Raw genomic sequence first — 13,747 nt, forward strand, 5'->3', positions numbered from 1 at the left:
TTCCACAATCCTGCAATACCCATCTCCTTCACCTTTTCTGACTTTCTTTATGTTGCCTCTCTCCAGGAACTCCAGTCATCCTTCTCCCCATTGGGAGGGAATTGTCCCTTTGAGTTCCTCTGAGTTCCGTAGGTCCCCTTGCAGTGATACTTACCACGTTGTTCTGTTTTCTGCTCTATTGTCTGTATCTCCCCAAGACAGAGCTCCTCAAGGGTGGCAAATCATTCCACACCTCTTTAACTGCTAACTACATTCCCCCACCTAATTTCACATACTGCATGATATATAATATTTCTACTGATTGCATTACATTGTCATGAGTACAGAGTGTTCATTTCTGTGCTTCTGTGAGTGTCTGGACGCACACAGAGAGTTCTCAAGAAATGGAACAAAAGATTTTGGGCTACTTGTCCACGATTCATTGTCTACTAATTGGGGCATATTTGCTAACCTTGTCTTGTATGCCTCCTCACTATAGGTGCTGCACCTAGCATTCTGTGAAATCCCCATGATTAATTATTAGTCTTTGTACTCAGAAAGGATAAGGCAGCGGGATTGCTGGAGCTTCCAGTATGGACAGGCCTCTTCTGCTTTTCTCTTTCCATGCGAATGGGAAAGTTCACGTATTCCTGAGGAAGCAGTGTGTATGTGTGTGTGTACGTGAATGTTGTTAACTCCTGGCAGTAAGCCAACAGCATTCTTCCATCCTGAGGATCAGGTGATAGATTCAGATCTGTCATAGTTTGTCAGCTGCTACGGAATCTGGAATGCATTCTCTTCTGTTACACCATTTCCTATTTATCAGAAGGGATCTAGAGACCTTTACATCGTGTATAACATAAGTTTGCACAAGAACTGCTACTTTGCTCTTTCTTATCACCCATTCAGAGCAGGAGCTTCTGAGCTGTAAGTGACATTATTTCTCTCAAAACAAATAAGCTTCTATTTCTTTTCTGGCTTTGTGTGTGTGTGTGTGTGTGTGAGAGAGAGAGAGAGTCTCACTTTGTGCCCTGGCTAGAGTGCCATGTCGTCAGCCTAGCTCACAGCAAGCTCAGACTCCCAGGCTCAAGCAATCCTCCTGCCTCAGCCTCCCAAGTAGCTGGGACTCCAAGCACCTACCACAATGCCTGGCTATTTTTAGAGATGGGGTCTCACTCTTGCTCAGGCTGGTCTTAAACTCCTGAGCTCAGGCAATCCACCTGCCTTGGCCTCCTAAAGTTCTAGAATTACAGACATAAGCCACACCGGGCCTGGCCGTGAGCTTCTATTTATATAGAACGTTCAAACTTTCATGTGCTGTCTATTATTGAGAATGGTGCTTCATCTTCAGCTCCAACTTCAAAAAAAAAAAAAAAAGACACGTGCTTTAATTTTTTTTTAGTTATGCAGCTAACATGCTTATTGTAAAAGCCTTGTTATACATTTATTTATTCAGTAAATATTTATCTTCTATCTCATGCATGCCATGCTTCAAGAATACAGCTAGGAAAATAGAGTCATTGCTTCATGAAAATTTAGTCTAGCATTACAAAGAATTATGTAGAAGAGCTTTTTGAAAAGCGTCCAAGAAGCTCCATACACAAAGATAAGCACCATTAGCCTCTCCCTGAATTATTTTGTGTGTTTTTGCTGTTTGGGTTTCAGGCACTGTCACTTCATCTATTTTCATTTCAATATCCTCAGCTCTCCGGTTCCTTTGTCCTTCATTTCCTCTATGGGGCAAATCTCCAATTCCTGAGCATCTACTCTTCAGTTTATGTAATGTTTGGCTCTGGCCTAGAAAGAAACTATTCCATATGCTAATTTTAATCCCAAGGAGCTTGTTGTACTTTATATGTTTGGGATTCTGAATTTTCCACACCTATGAAATCCTAATTATTACGTTTTAGAGGTACTTCCCACTAAATTAAATTAATAGACTTACTCATTTTATAGTTTCATGAGGGGGTATTAAAAGCTGGGCTGCTCTTTATTTATGATGGCAGAGAAAGCGACAAATATCTAAATGCCTGTCAACAGGTGACTCGTTAAATAAATGATGTATCCATACAATGGCGTACTATGAAGTAACTCGTTTGTTGACATAAAGAGAAAACGAATAAACATGGAAATTTATCTACCGCAAATTGTTGACTGGGGGGGAAAAAGAAGATTTAATATGAATAGATTAGGATATTTTGTTTGTTTTCATGTATGTAAAATTAGAGGCTCATGTATGTACATGCACAGAAAGTTATCGATAAGGACTCAATCAATATATTTCTTCAATATAAACCTGCTGTGTAAGAGATATGCAACAAACACATCGTGATAGATGTCCTTGTCCCAGGGGAAGATCACAAAATGCATATAAATTGTATCATGCGTATTTGTGGGGCAACATACTTGATTTACTAAAAGTGCTTTTTTCTCCTTCGCTAGAATAATGAACTACAAAGCAGGTTGGACTATTTAACAGAAACCCAGGCCAAGACTGAAGTGGAAACCAGAGAGATTGGAGTGGGCTGTGATCTTCTACCCAGGTATTTAGGAATTTCCTGTTGGGGGTACTAACATTCCTCTTTGACTTAAGAAAATAACTTTACTGGGCTGTTCTTAAAATTCTGGCATTCTTTCTTTCAATAATATTCTGCAAAGCTAAGTGGTAGCTGCTGAGGGGTCCCACTGGTTTGTGGAGGAGCAGGGGTTTTTGTGCAGGTGGAGAGAAGAATGAAGTAAAGACCTGGGGAAGCCATGTGAGGGAGAGATGGGCTCTGTGAGTGAGTGCATGCATTTGTTCCTTCCTTCCTTCATTCATTCATCAAATAGCTGTTGATGAGTATCTGGCATCAAGTATCTTACTGGTGCCAAATAGTTACGATATGGAGAGGAGTGAGACTGGGCCCCTACCCCAGAGCACTGTCAGGAGGGAGAGACAGGTGTGCAAAAGACATTTAGGATAGTAGGAGAGGGGCGTACAAGGTGCTGTCATGATACGGAATAGATAGGGTCTCACGCTTGAGCAATATTCCTCTACTCCCCAGTGCTGTATAGCTGTATTGTGAAACACAGATCCAGTTCATAAATGAACGATCTGCTTCAGTCATCAGCACATGTGGGATAAGTGTACTGGTGTGTTGGGTTTTGTTTCCAAGCTGGAGAACTGGCCTGTTCATTGTTAAGCTGCTGCCATGCCTGCGTCTTTCCCTGGTAATCAAACCCGGTAACTTGCATTTGGTAACTAACTCACGGTTTCTGGTGCTCTCAACTTAGCACAAGAAGGACACAAAACAAGTTTCTAACAAGGATGCTGATAACTTGTGACTTGTGATTTAGGCAATCAAAATCACAAAACGTGTTATGTCCTGTGTATGAAATGGTGGATTCTTGGCTAGGCAGAGGCATGTGTGTACTGTGCTAGACACAGGAGTCCAGGCAGATGCTGAACCCTGGAATCCTGAATGTGCGCTTCTGGTGGGGAACAGTGATGCTGATCACAAGCTGGGGGTTGGCACACCTGGCACTAGTCCTCCCCGTCACTGGCACGGTGCTCTCAGACAGGCTTTTCTTTGCTGGGCTTCCAGTTTCCTAATAGGTAAAGTCAGTGATTTGGCCAGGTGCCTCCCCTATCCCTGCCAGATCTAACATTATGTAGTTAAGTCCTCATTTCCCTACTTTAGTTTTATTTATTTATTTATTTACTTATTTAGGTGGGAGATAGAGTCTCACTCTGTGGTCCTGGATAGGGTGTTGTGGCATCATAGCTCACAGCAACCTAAAACACTTGGGCTCAAGTGATCCTCTTGCCTCAGTCTCCCGAGTAGCTGGGACTACAGGTGTGCACCACTACTCCTGGCTAGTTTTTCTATTTTTAGTAGAGACAGGGTCTTGATCTGGCTCAGGCTAGTCTCAAACTCCTGAGCTCAAGCAATCCACCTGCCTCAGCCTTACTTTACATTTTTTTTATTCTTTACTAAGTTATCTTTTTTGTTCATTAAAATGTGTCACTCTTAATTCTCAAAGATCAGCGTGAAGCTCTTTGACTGCCACTGTTTTCATTTACACTGCTTGCCTTCGGGTAGAAGCAAAGCCATTGTATTATTCTAATATAATTAACAGTTAATATTTAAAAAAAAAAGAAGAAGAAAATATATGAATAGACTTTGGGTCTCATCAACGTGTGGTACAAAGTACCTGATGAAAATATAACTGAAAAGAACGATCGATTGTGTTCAGAGACCCCCCCCCCTTTGAAATAATTTGGCCATTTCCCCTCTTTTTTGTTATTCAAAAGCCAAGTGGCTTGGTCCACTCTAATTGCCCACATAGTAAATCTTGTTTGGCTAAAGCGGGTACAGAATTATGTCTGAAACCAATAAATTGTTTGTTTTCTACTTCCCACATTTTGGCTTAAAACAAGCTTTTCAATTTGTATGCCCAAGTATCGCCCGAAGCCAACTTTTATGGCTAAGTTATGAAACCACAAAGCGGTTTTCATAATGGAAGTGCTGACAGACCCTTAACTTATGGCCGCCGTGAACTTGGAAGCCACTTCAGGATCTAAAAGCAGCTTTTCCATAAATGTAACATTCGGTTTCCCCCAGGATCCATCTTAGCAGTTTAACTACCTAGGTCAATCAGCAGAGGAAATGAAAACTACATTTCCGCCTTTCCGAAAAGGCAGAATAATATTTCATTCGTTTCCTCGCAAATATTTATTAAGTGCCTACTATGTGAAAGGCGCCGGGCGGGTCTGGGGGCTGAGTGAGAAACAACTTTGGGGCAGTGGTTTTCCACCTGCGCTTCTTGGGACAGCCTTACTCTGAGCTGGGGCTTCTAGAGAGGCCTCAGGATGTCCCAGAGTATAAGGAGGGTCAGGGAGGAGCTGGCCTGTGGGACGTCCTGCCCCCCAACCTAAGAAAGTCAGCTTTTAATCTGTTTTGTATATTGGATTCCAAGTAAGATTTTATTAGAATAAAGAGTTCTGCGGTCAAAAACACATTGGAACTCTCAATCTAGTTTAATCCTCATTTTTTTTTTGAGACAGAGTTTCACTGTGTCCCCCTTGGTAGAGTGCCTTGGCGTCACAGCTCACAAGCTCAAACTCTTGGGCTTAAGCGATTCTCTTGCCTCAGCCTCCCAAATAGCTGGGGCTACAGGCACCCGCCACAATGCTCAGCTATTTTTTGGTTGCAGTTGTCATTGATGTTTAGCAGGCCTGGGCTGGGCTTGAAGCTGCCAGCCGCAGTGTTTGTGGGTAGCACCCTACTCACTGAGCCCAGGTGCCGAGCCCATGTTTTCTGGATACCAAAATTGACACCCAGAGAGACAAAGTGATTCAATGAAAGCCTCACAGCCAGGATTAGAACCAGGCTTTCTTGAGTCTTGCTGTGGTACACTTGTAGTTTGAAAATACATAATAGAGAGTTGCTAACTGGTGTTTTGTATATTCTAATGAAATTCGTAGTTCATACTTGGGCTTCACATCTGCGTCTAAGTACTAAAAGATTCTTCAGTATTTTTCAGAATATTTTTGCTCCTTGAGAATAGTTTAGATCAATGAAAATATTAAATTAAGCCTTAATTAAGCAGAAGTGTTTTGTCCTTCTTCCCTGTTCTTGTGCTATAAAGCACTCATGAGGGTGGTCCAGTTGGGGAGTCTCAGGCTGCCATGATTCCCCGCCCAGCCAGCTGCTAGCTGAGCACAGTGTTGGGCAGGCTACTCAATCTCTGGAATGTCTCCACTCTTTCATCCTTGAAAAGGGAGTGATGATGATAATATCAAACCTCATTGAGTTGCCATGAAGATTAAATGAAAACAGGTATATTGAGCATGTAACATCATAACTGGACCAAAGTGCAGCACTTACTAAACAGTTAACTATTAATATGATTACTATTAACAAAACCAAAACTTTGATTTTGTATGTAAGACATTGTATAAATGAATATAAATGAATCTGGGTAAGCTAAGACAGTCTCATTAATTTTTATTGGTGTTAGTGATTTTATAAAATGGATTGATGGCCTAATCAAGTGTATAGTGCTTGAGTATGCTTTGGGTTTTTCAACTGAACTTGAACTATCAGTGGTTTGAAGCCCTTTCTAGACACCGCATAAAACTCTGGAAGGCCCAGTGACTGATGAGGTTTCTGTCAGCTGAAGCAGGAGAGTGGTCCCCATGTGTTCCAAGCACCGGGCACACATCTTGTTATAGAGTAGCATGGCGTGTCTGACACACGTCCACACAGCTGCAAATGCCATATGCTGTGCTCTTGCTAATAGCATTTGACTTACAGTATGGCTGCTCTATTTGTTTTTGTCCTGCTAGAAAAAACAATTGCGTTTGGTTATCTTCAATAAGGATTTGTTGAATGAATGAAAAGTACACACTAAATGGAAAAGTTAGGAAGCTGATCTTTATTATAATCTAATTAAGTTACTTAATAAAGGCCTTGAGTGAAGTGACCCCTGCTTATGTTTGTGTTTCTCTGTCTATGTCCTCCCTAAAATGTAAGACCCATGAGGACAGGGTCTTACAATTCATTTCATGGATTGTGGTCTCCCAGGAACCTCCTCAGGACAGTGCCTGCCGTGTAGTGGGCAATCAGTCAGTGTTGCTGAATGGAGCCATCTCCCTGTGACATTCAGCGGCCCTTCCTAAGCAGAAAGGCAGGATCTCTCAGCCTGCTTCTTACTCTTGTAGGACTTTTCTCTCCTGGTTCTCTCTCTACCTCCCTGGCCTGTCCCTCTCCCCTTCTTCCTTCAAGATCCCCACCATGGGAGCTCCTTATGGCTCTGTCTTGGTTCCAAAAGTTCCCACAGAGATCACATCCGATCTCAGAGCTTGCCTCTCCCCTCTGTAGCTGAGCCACAAGGGAGTGCTAACATCTCTCTTGAAAACAAGTCCTCAGCCTGCTGGGCGCTCCCAGCTAGTGCCTACATGGACTCCATACTTGCTGTTGCATCACTGAGCATACCAGCTTTTCTTTCAAAGTCACTTCTTCCCAGTAGTGGTTAAGAATAGTACTGACTTGAAGCAGGGCACAGTGACTCATGCCTGTAATCCTAGCACTCTGGGAGGTCCAGGTGGGAGGATTGTTTGAGCTCAGGAGTTTGAGACCAGCCTGAGCAAGAGCAAGATCCTTACCCCCTCACTAAAAATAGAAAAAACTAGCTGGACATTGTGACTATAGTTGCAGCTACTCAGGAGGCTGAGGCAGGAGGATCGCTTGACCCAGGAATTTGAGGTTGCTGTGACTTAGGCTGATGCCATGGCACTCTAGACTGGGCAACAGAATGACACTCTATGTCAGAAAAACAAAATGAAACCAAACACAAACAAACCAACAAAAAAAAAAAGAAAGAAAGAAAAGGAAGGAAGGAGGAAGGAAGGGAGGAAGGAGAAAGAACCCACAAGAATAAGAGGAATATTGTCTTGAAAGTTAGACCAGGATTGGAGTTGGGTTCTGGGTCCTGCTACATCTGCAGCTTTGGCAAATTCCTAAACCTCTGTGAGTCTCAGTAAGGAAGGTATTGGTGGTGATCATCTCAGAAACTTGCTGAGAGGGTCTGAGTGAGCTGACAGGCATAGAGCATAAGTGGCGGCACATTCCTGTTTCTGTAGATGCCACCACCACTTTCCCAGTCTCTAAGCTCAGTGAATGGCAGGTGCTTCCGAGCCTGGGATTGTTTTGCTCCCACACTCACTTACTCATACTGAGCACACCTCCTGCTACCAGCCTGCCTGAGATTGGTCTTACCCTACAACCACTCTCTGCAGAACCAGCTTCCTGCCCCCACTTTCTCCTCCAGATCTTCCTCTCTTTCATCTGATCTTTGTGTTACATAAATTTCTAGCAAGCAAAGATCTCATCAGAGAGGAAGGAGAGCGGGGAAGGGTGAGAAGGGACTCACTGTGAGGGCAGGGCCTTTTAAACACCTATGTATTTTTATTGTTATTTTTTTCCTATTTCTTTTTAAAGGCTCAGAAGTTTGGATTAAAAATTTGATTATGTTAAAGTTATTGAGAATGAATTCACATCATCTAGCCTTCATTTACAAAGAAAAGTGAAAAAGCAAAAACCGAAAGAAAAGAGACTTTTCTTTCTCCTGTCCCTTGGTAAATCTTAGTTTCCAGCAAACTCATAAATTATGTCTTAAGTGGTGCAATTTGATAAAAAATATTCCCCATGGCCATAAGCGCCTGGCGCGTAGTAAGTGCTTTAAAAGGTTAGCATTTTCCTATTTCTGTTGCAAAGACCAGAACACAACGTAGCCTTTTGTCAAAGCTTGATTGGCTGATTCTGCTATTGTTTCTCCCAGGGGAACTGCCCCTTTATGGATTAATAAAAGGTTAACAATAGCCTGAATGTGTTAAAGGAAATGGTTGAATTTCAGTTCTATGCTTGAGATTGTTTATGTTTTTGAAATCCTGTTGTTTCCTTATGATCAACTAAATAAAATACCCCACTTCTTTTTTAAAAGTTTAGGATATGAGAGCCTGTTTGTGAAATGCAGAAGTTTCACCTTTATAAATATTTCTGCATTTTATGGGCTTTTAGGATATTGTCACTGGAGACCATTTCTGTTATGTGGAATTTTCACAGGAGTTGGCACAAATCGCCATCTGGCTTCTGCCCCTGGCATTCCATGAAACTGCCTGCTCAGGTCACTGGGGACTCCTGAATTGCCTAGTCCCATGGATTCTTCTTTACGGCAGGTGACACTGAGATCACCAGTCCTGAAAACTCTTTTAAACTTTGGTTTCCTTTGTCCTCCATATATGAGGTTATAGCTCCGTGCCTGGACCTTGGGAGCTACTGGGGTCATGGACATGATGGAGATGTGGTTTTCACCCTGAAAATAATTATACCTAGTGGTGGAGACAAATGCATAGACCAATGCGTGCAATAAGATGCTTCCAACCATGAATCAGCAGCTCGTACAATAGTGATTTTCAAGGTATAGAGAGAATAGAGAAGGCACAGAAGATATATTAAATCTCCTGGGGGAAGACATTTGAAGCTTAAAATTTCCCTCCTATGCTTCTAATATACCCCATGCCACTTGGACACGGAAAGTTAGAGCAAAAGGAACTGACTCTTACATTTCTATATGCATTTTGTCATTGCATTAGTTAGATAAGGAATGCAGCTGCTGTGTGAAACAACCCGTGAATCTCAGTGGCTTAGCATGGTCAAGGTTAATTTCTCATGTTGCATCTAAGGCAGATTGGTATGGGCTTCACTCCACACAGTCATTCAGGAACCCAGGATTCTTCTGTCTAGAGGCCCTTCCCGGGCTTTGGAGTCCTCCTAGGTCCTCCACGGTGTCCTTTGTATAAAAGAGAAGATAGAGAGTGTGTGTGGAGGGTTATGTAGGTTTCACCTGGAAGTAATATAAATCATGTCTGCCTGCGTAGTCACATGGCCCACCTAATTGCAAAGGAGGCTGGGAAATGTAATTGAGTTACATGTCCAGGAGGAAAAGAAATGGGATATGTCTCCATCTTAGTTACCAAATTCTACCTCCCAAGCATCTCTAACTTTTCCCTGCTACTTTCCTTCCAGGCTTCCTGTTCGAATTCAAGTTTTCTCTTTCACCTCCTAAATTTTAGTGAGAATTTTCTACTTGACCTTCTGCCTTCAGACTCATCCCTCCGCAGTCAACCCTCAACAGTACCTGAGGAATCTTCCAAGAATAAAAATATGAGCAAATCATGCTGTTCCTTAAAAACCTGTCATGGTTCCCTGTCTTCTTCTGAACTCCTTAGCCAAGCACGCGGGGCCCTTCTCCACTGGGCCTCACCTTTTGCTACTTTCCAGCACTTTCCATTATGAACTCTTTGCTCCAGGCACACCCAGTGTGTCTCTGCTCCACATCCACCACCTGTGTGCTCACCTCCTTTGCTGTTGTACATACTATTCCTCCTGCTTGGAATTCCCATCCCCTCTTTGCCAACCTTGAAGGAATGCCAGGCATCCCTTAAGAGTCATCTTCTCTGTGCAAATTTCCTGGTGATGCCAAATTATTCTACCCTTGGTTTGCCCATAATGCATTCATTCTTTTTTTGAGATAGAGTCTCAAGCTGTCACCCTGATTAGAGTGCCATGGTGTCATAGCTCACAGCAACCTCAAATTCCTGGGCTTAAGCAAGTCTCTTGCCTCAGCCTCCCAAGCAGCTGGGACTACAGGTGCCTGCCACACTGCCCAGCCATTTTTTGGTTGGAGTTTTCTTTTCAGTGTTGTTTAACAGGCCCAGGCTGGATTTGAACCCTCCAGCTCTGGTGTATGTGGCTAAGCACCCTGGCCTCTTGAGCTACAGGCGCCGAGCCAATGCGTTCATTCTTATATTGCTCAGGGTCCTGGCAGGAAGAGAAGATTAAAGAGATTTAAATGAAAAGACGATTTGCAAAAGTTTTGGCAGCTTTAAGGGAAAACCTGAGGGACAAGCGGCATGCTCTGGAGCTAGTTAGAGTGGCAGCTGTTCCTGCCCTGTGTCTGAAGAGGCAGGGGAAGAGAGCCAGGGAAGCTGCACTGTGGCTGCAGCCTGGCTGGGCGGGGACAGATGTCCTGACCCTTCTGTTCACTCGATCCCTGACCCACTCTGCATCTCCCAGGTGGTCAGAAGGACCTGGAAGCTAAAGAGCAAGGTAACCCACTGATGCTGGCCTTCGGTCAGCTTCCCACTGAGCAGCGTGGGAAAGGGGAGAGCAGATCTGAAGAGGTGCACAGATAATACACAGCACAGCTCTTTCTGTCTCCATGGTAGTACCTAGCACAGTATATTAAAATGATTTACATAGGGCGGTGCCTGTGGCTCAGGAAGTAGGGTGCTGGCCCCATATACCAGAGGCGGCGGGTTCAAACCCGGCCCTGGCCAAAAACTGCAAAAATAAATAAATAGTAAAAGGTAAAAAAAATAAATTATTTACATACATATCTTTCCCACCAAATTATAGTTTCCTTGAATGCAAGGAAAGTTTTATGTTTTATGTTTTTCTGAATCATCAGTGCCTAGTACAGACTTTAAAAGTTGCTAAAAATAATGGTTCTGTCTAAGTCTGTTCAGAATTGCTATCACAAAATACCCTAAGCTGGGTGGCTTATAAACAACAGAAATTCATTTCTCACAGCTTTGGAGATCGGGAAGTCTTAGACCAAGGTGCCAGCAGATTTGGTGTCTGGTGAGGGTCCACTTTCTGGTTCACAGATGGCATCTTCTCTGTGTGTCCTCACATGGCAGAAAGGATGCCAGATCTCTCTGGGGTCTCTTATAAGGGCGCTAATGCCATTCGGGAGGGCTTCACCTTCTTGACCTAATCACTGCCTGAAGGCCCTACCTCCTAATGCTGTTACCTCGGGGGTTTGCATAACAACATAGGAATTTGGGGGACATAAACATTGAGTCCATTGCAGGACCCTTTTGTAATGTTCAAAGGAAATATTAAACTGCATCATTACAGCCTTTTTATTTTTTAAGTGTTTAAAGGCCATTTCCTAGGGTTGCCTTCTCTTGTGAAGAAAATGGAAAGTTTTGTCTCATCTTGATCTGCCTTTTCTCATTTCTCAGCCAAACAGGCAGGACTCGTGAAATCGTCATGCCTTCTAGGAATTACACCCCATACACGAGAGTCCTGGAGTTAACCTCAAAGAAAACTCTGACTTAGGCACTTGAGATGCACACTTTTCACGGAAGGACAAAGACCCTGGAACCCTGTGGCTTGAAGTCTGGAAAGGGTGACTGTTGTTTCCTCACGTACACAGCGCAAGCAGGATGGAAACTGCCAAGGTTCTGATCCACTTCTGAGACAGGAAGAAAAGTGAAGGTGGGGGGCAGGAGAGAGGGAAAGGGGATACGAGGTCACATTTCAAACACACAGCCAGCGTCCACCACTGTGCTGCATCGCCGTTCATTTTCCATGTAGACACTGAATCCTATCAGGAGATTCCCTCACAATTTATTTTCTGTTTTGCTGGACTTTGGTTGGGAAGGAAAAGGGCATCAGTTTGAAATTTCATGTTATTCAGGCCAGGAATGTTGGATGCAGTGTGAAGGTTTTGTTTACCCGTAAAAGTATTAGAGGCAGGGTTTCTCTGGACAGAGAAGCCTGTCTACGAGGAGCGTGGGCGCCTGGCAAGACTTGAACCTGGAGGAGAGGACTCCCCGCTTGCAGGTGCCTCTTGATCCTGAGGATCTGTGTTAGGGCTGCGGGAGCCACGGTGAGAGAGAGCCTTGTGTGGCCCAGGCAAGCTTCATTCTGATGTGCTCGTCCCCTGGTTTAATTTGTGCCTTAGGCCTTTTTTGGACCAGCTAAATCACTGTATTTATTTAACTTGTGATTTTTTTTTCTTTATCACTTTAAAGAGAATTTTGTACGTGTGGAAAGTTAATCACTGAATGTTTTCAGTACCAACAGGTGTTTCGTTAAACGAGTAATCCCTTCAGCATGCTCAACTTTGATATTATAACCTGTGCCCACATATGTTTAATAAATATCATATATTTTGTTCTACTAATGTTGTCTCTGTGTTCCTTCCATGACTATGTAGAAGGGATAAAGATCTGATCATGCTCTGGAAGGAGTGTCAAAGTCAGATCCGGTGATCCTTCAGTCAATACGATCTACAGACACATGTAGAAGCCATCAGATTGTGTGTGCGTGTCTTTTTAATTTGCGAAATTGATTTAATTAGCCCACCTTCTGAAAAGAGTAAGGTACATCGATGATTATAAGATATAAAAATAGTTATTACTTTTAAGAATCTTCTTTTTGCCTAAACTCTCCACCTTTTACTCTATTTACTTCAGCAAGAGAAAAAAAAAAGCGATCAACTCAACTGGATAAATCACTACGCATCAGGATAGTGTAAAGAGAAAAATGCATATTCTGGTGCAAATTTCTATTTAAATTCACAAGCTCTTTGGATATTGGTTTTTCCTCTAAAAATCTAGAATAACTCCCGCCTCCTCCAGAGGCTAATGTGCACCTGTCCAGGTAATTCCCACAGGGGACAGGCATGGTGCTGGGCACATGAGCAGCACTCGTGTCATTCTGGAGGCTTGTTCTACAGCACTATTACCCTGGTTGGCCGCAGTCACCTCGGAGGGGCATTTAGTGAAAAGGCCGCCCTTAGGGACAGGAGATGGGGAAGATGGATTCAGAGTGGCAGAGGCTGCTAAGAGCCCAGGCCCCTGGGGAGCCCAGTCTGAAAGCAGTTTGTAAATGAAATGGCGATGACTTACAGAATGTTGGTTTTATGAGATCAAGGCAGACAGGAAAACTGCTCTGCAAACACTTCCACATTCCCTTTCAAAACAAAGCAAGAAAAAGAAACACTGAGTCATTTAAAGTATAAAGAATGTCAGGGACTTTGTATTTTAAAATATATCTTCAACATATGGAAAATTCTAAACGTGATTTGAGCTGTTCAGGGAGACTATTGCAGAGAGTTCCTAACGTGTATAGATGGAAACGGAAAGAAACTAAAAGATAATCCTTGGTCAAAATCAACTCTAGTAACCCGCCACCCTCAACCCTCCATCTGAAAGAGTGACATTCATCAGTGTCTTCCTGAGCAAGGATATTCTGTGCAATCAGGGGGATGAACTCTAATATTACACAGTAAATTTATCTCACTGAAAAGAAAAACAGTCATGTATGTAAGGTTTCCTTTAAATTAAAAATAACATCTTATAATAATGCTTCCAATTAATATTTGCATTCTGGTCCTTCCAGACTTAATTAAAACACACACACACACA

The 13,747-nt window shown here is 43.0% G+C and overlaps 1 protein-coding gene across 1 annotated transcript in view; it reads left to right on the forward strand.

Moving 5' to 3' along the window:
• MYZAP (myocardial zonula adherens protein) overlaps positions 1-12,389 on the forward strand; it is a 96,846-nt gene extending 84,457 nt beyond the window's left edge. Inside the window, exons 11-12 of the mRNA XM_012801794.2 lie at positions 2,422-2,522; positions 11,555-12,389. Coding sequence (XP_012657248.1) covers positions 2,422-2,522; positions 11,555-11,651 — 198 coding nt within the window. The 3' untranslated portion in view covers positions 11,652-12,389. The remainder of the gene's footprint in view (positions 1-2,421; positions 2,523-11,554) is intronic.
• The last annotated feature ends 1,358 nt before the right edge of the window (positions 12,390-13,747 follow it).

The sequence above is a fragment of the Otolemur garnettii genome, unplaced genomic scaffold (assembly GCF_000181295.1).
Source record: "Otolemur garnettii isolate 467f Iridium unplaced genomic scaffold, OtoGar3 scaffold00011, whole genome shotgun sequence".
In the NCBI taxonomy this organism is placed as follows: Eukaryota; Metazoa; Chordata; class Mammalia; order Primates; family Galagidae; genus Otolemur; species Otolemur garnettii.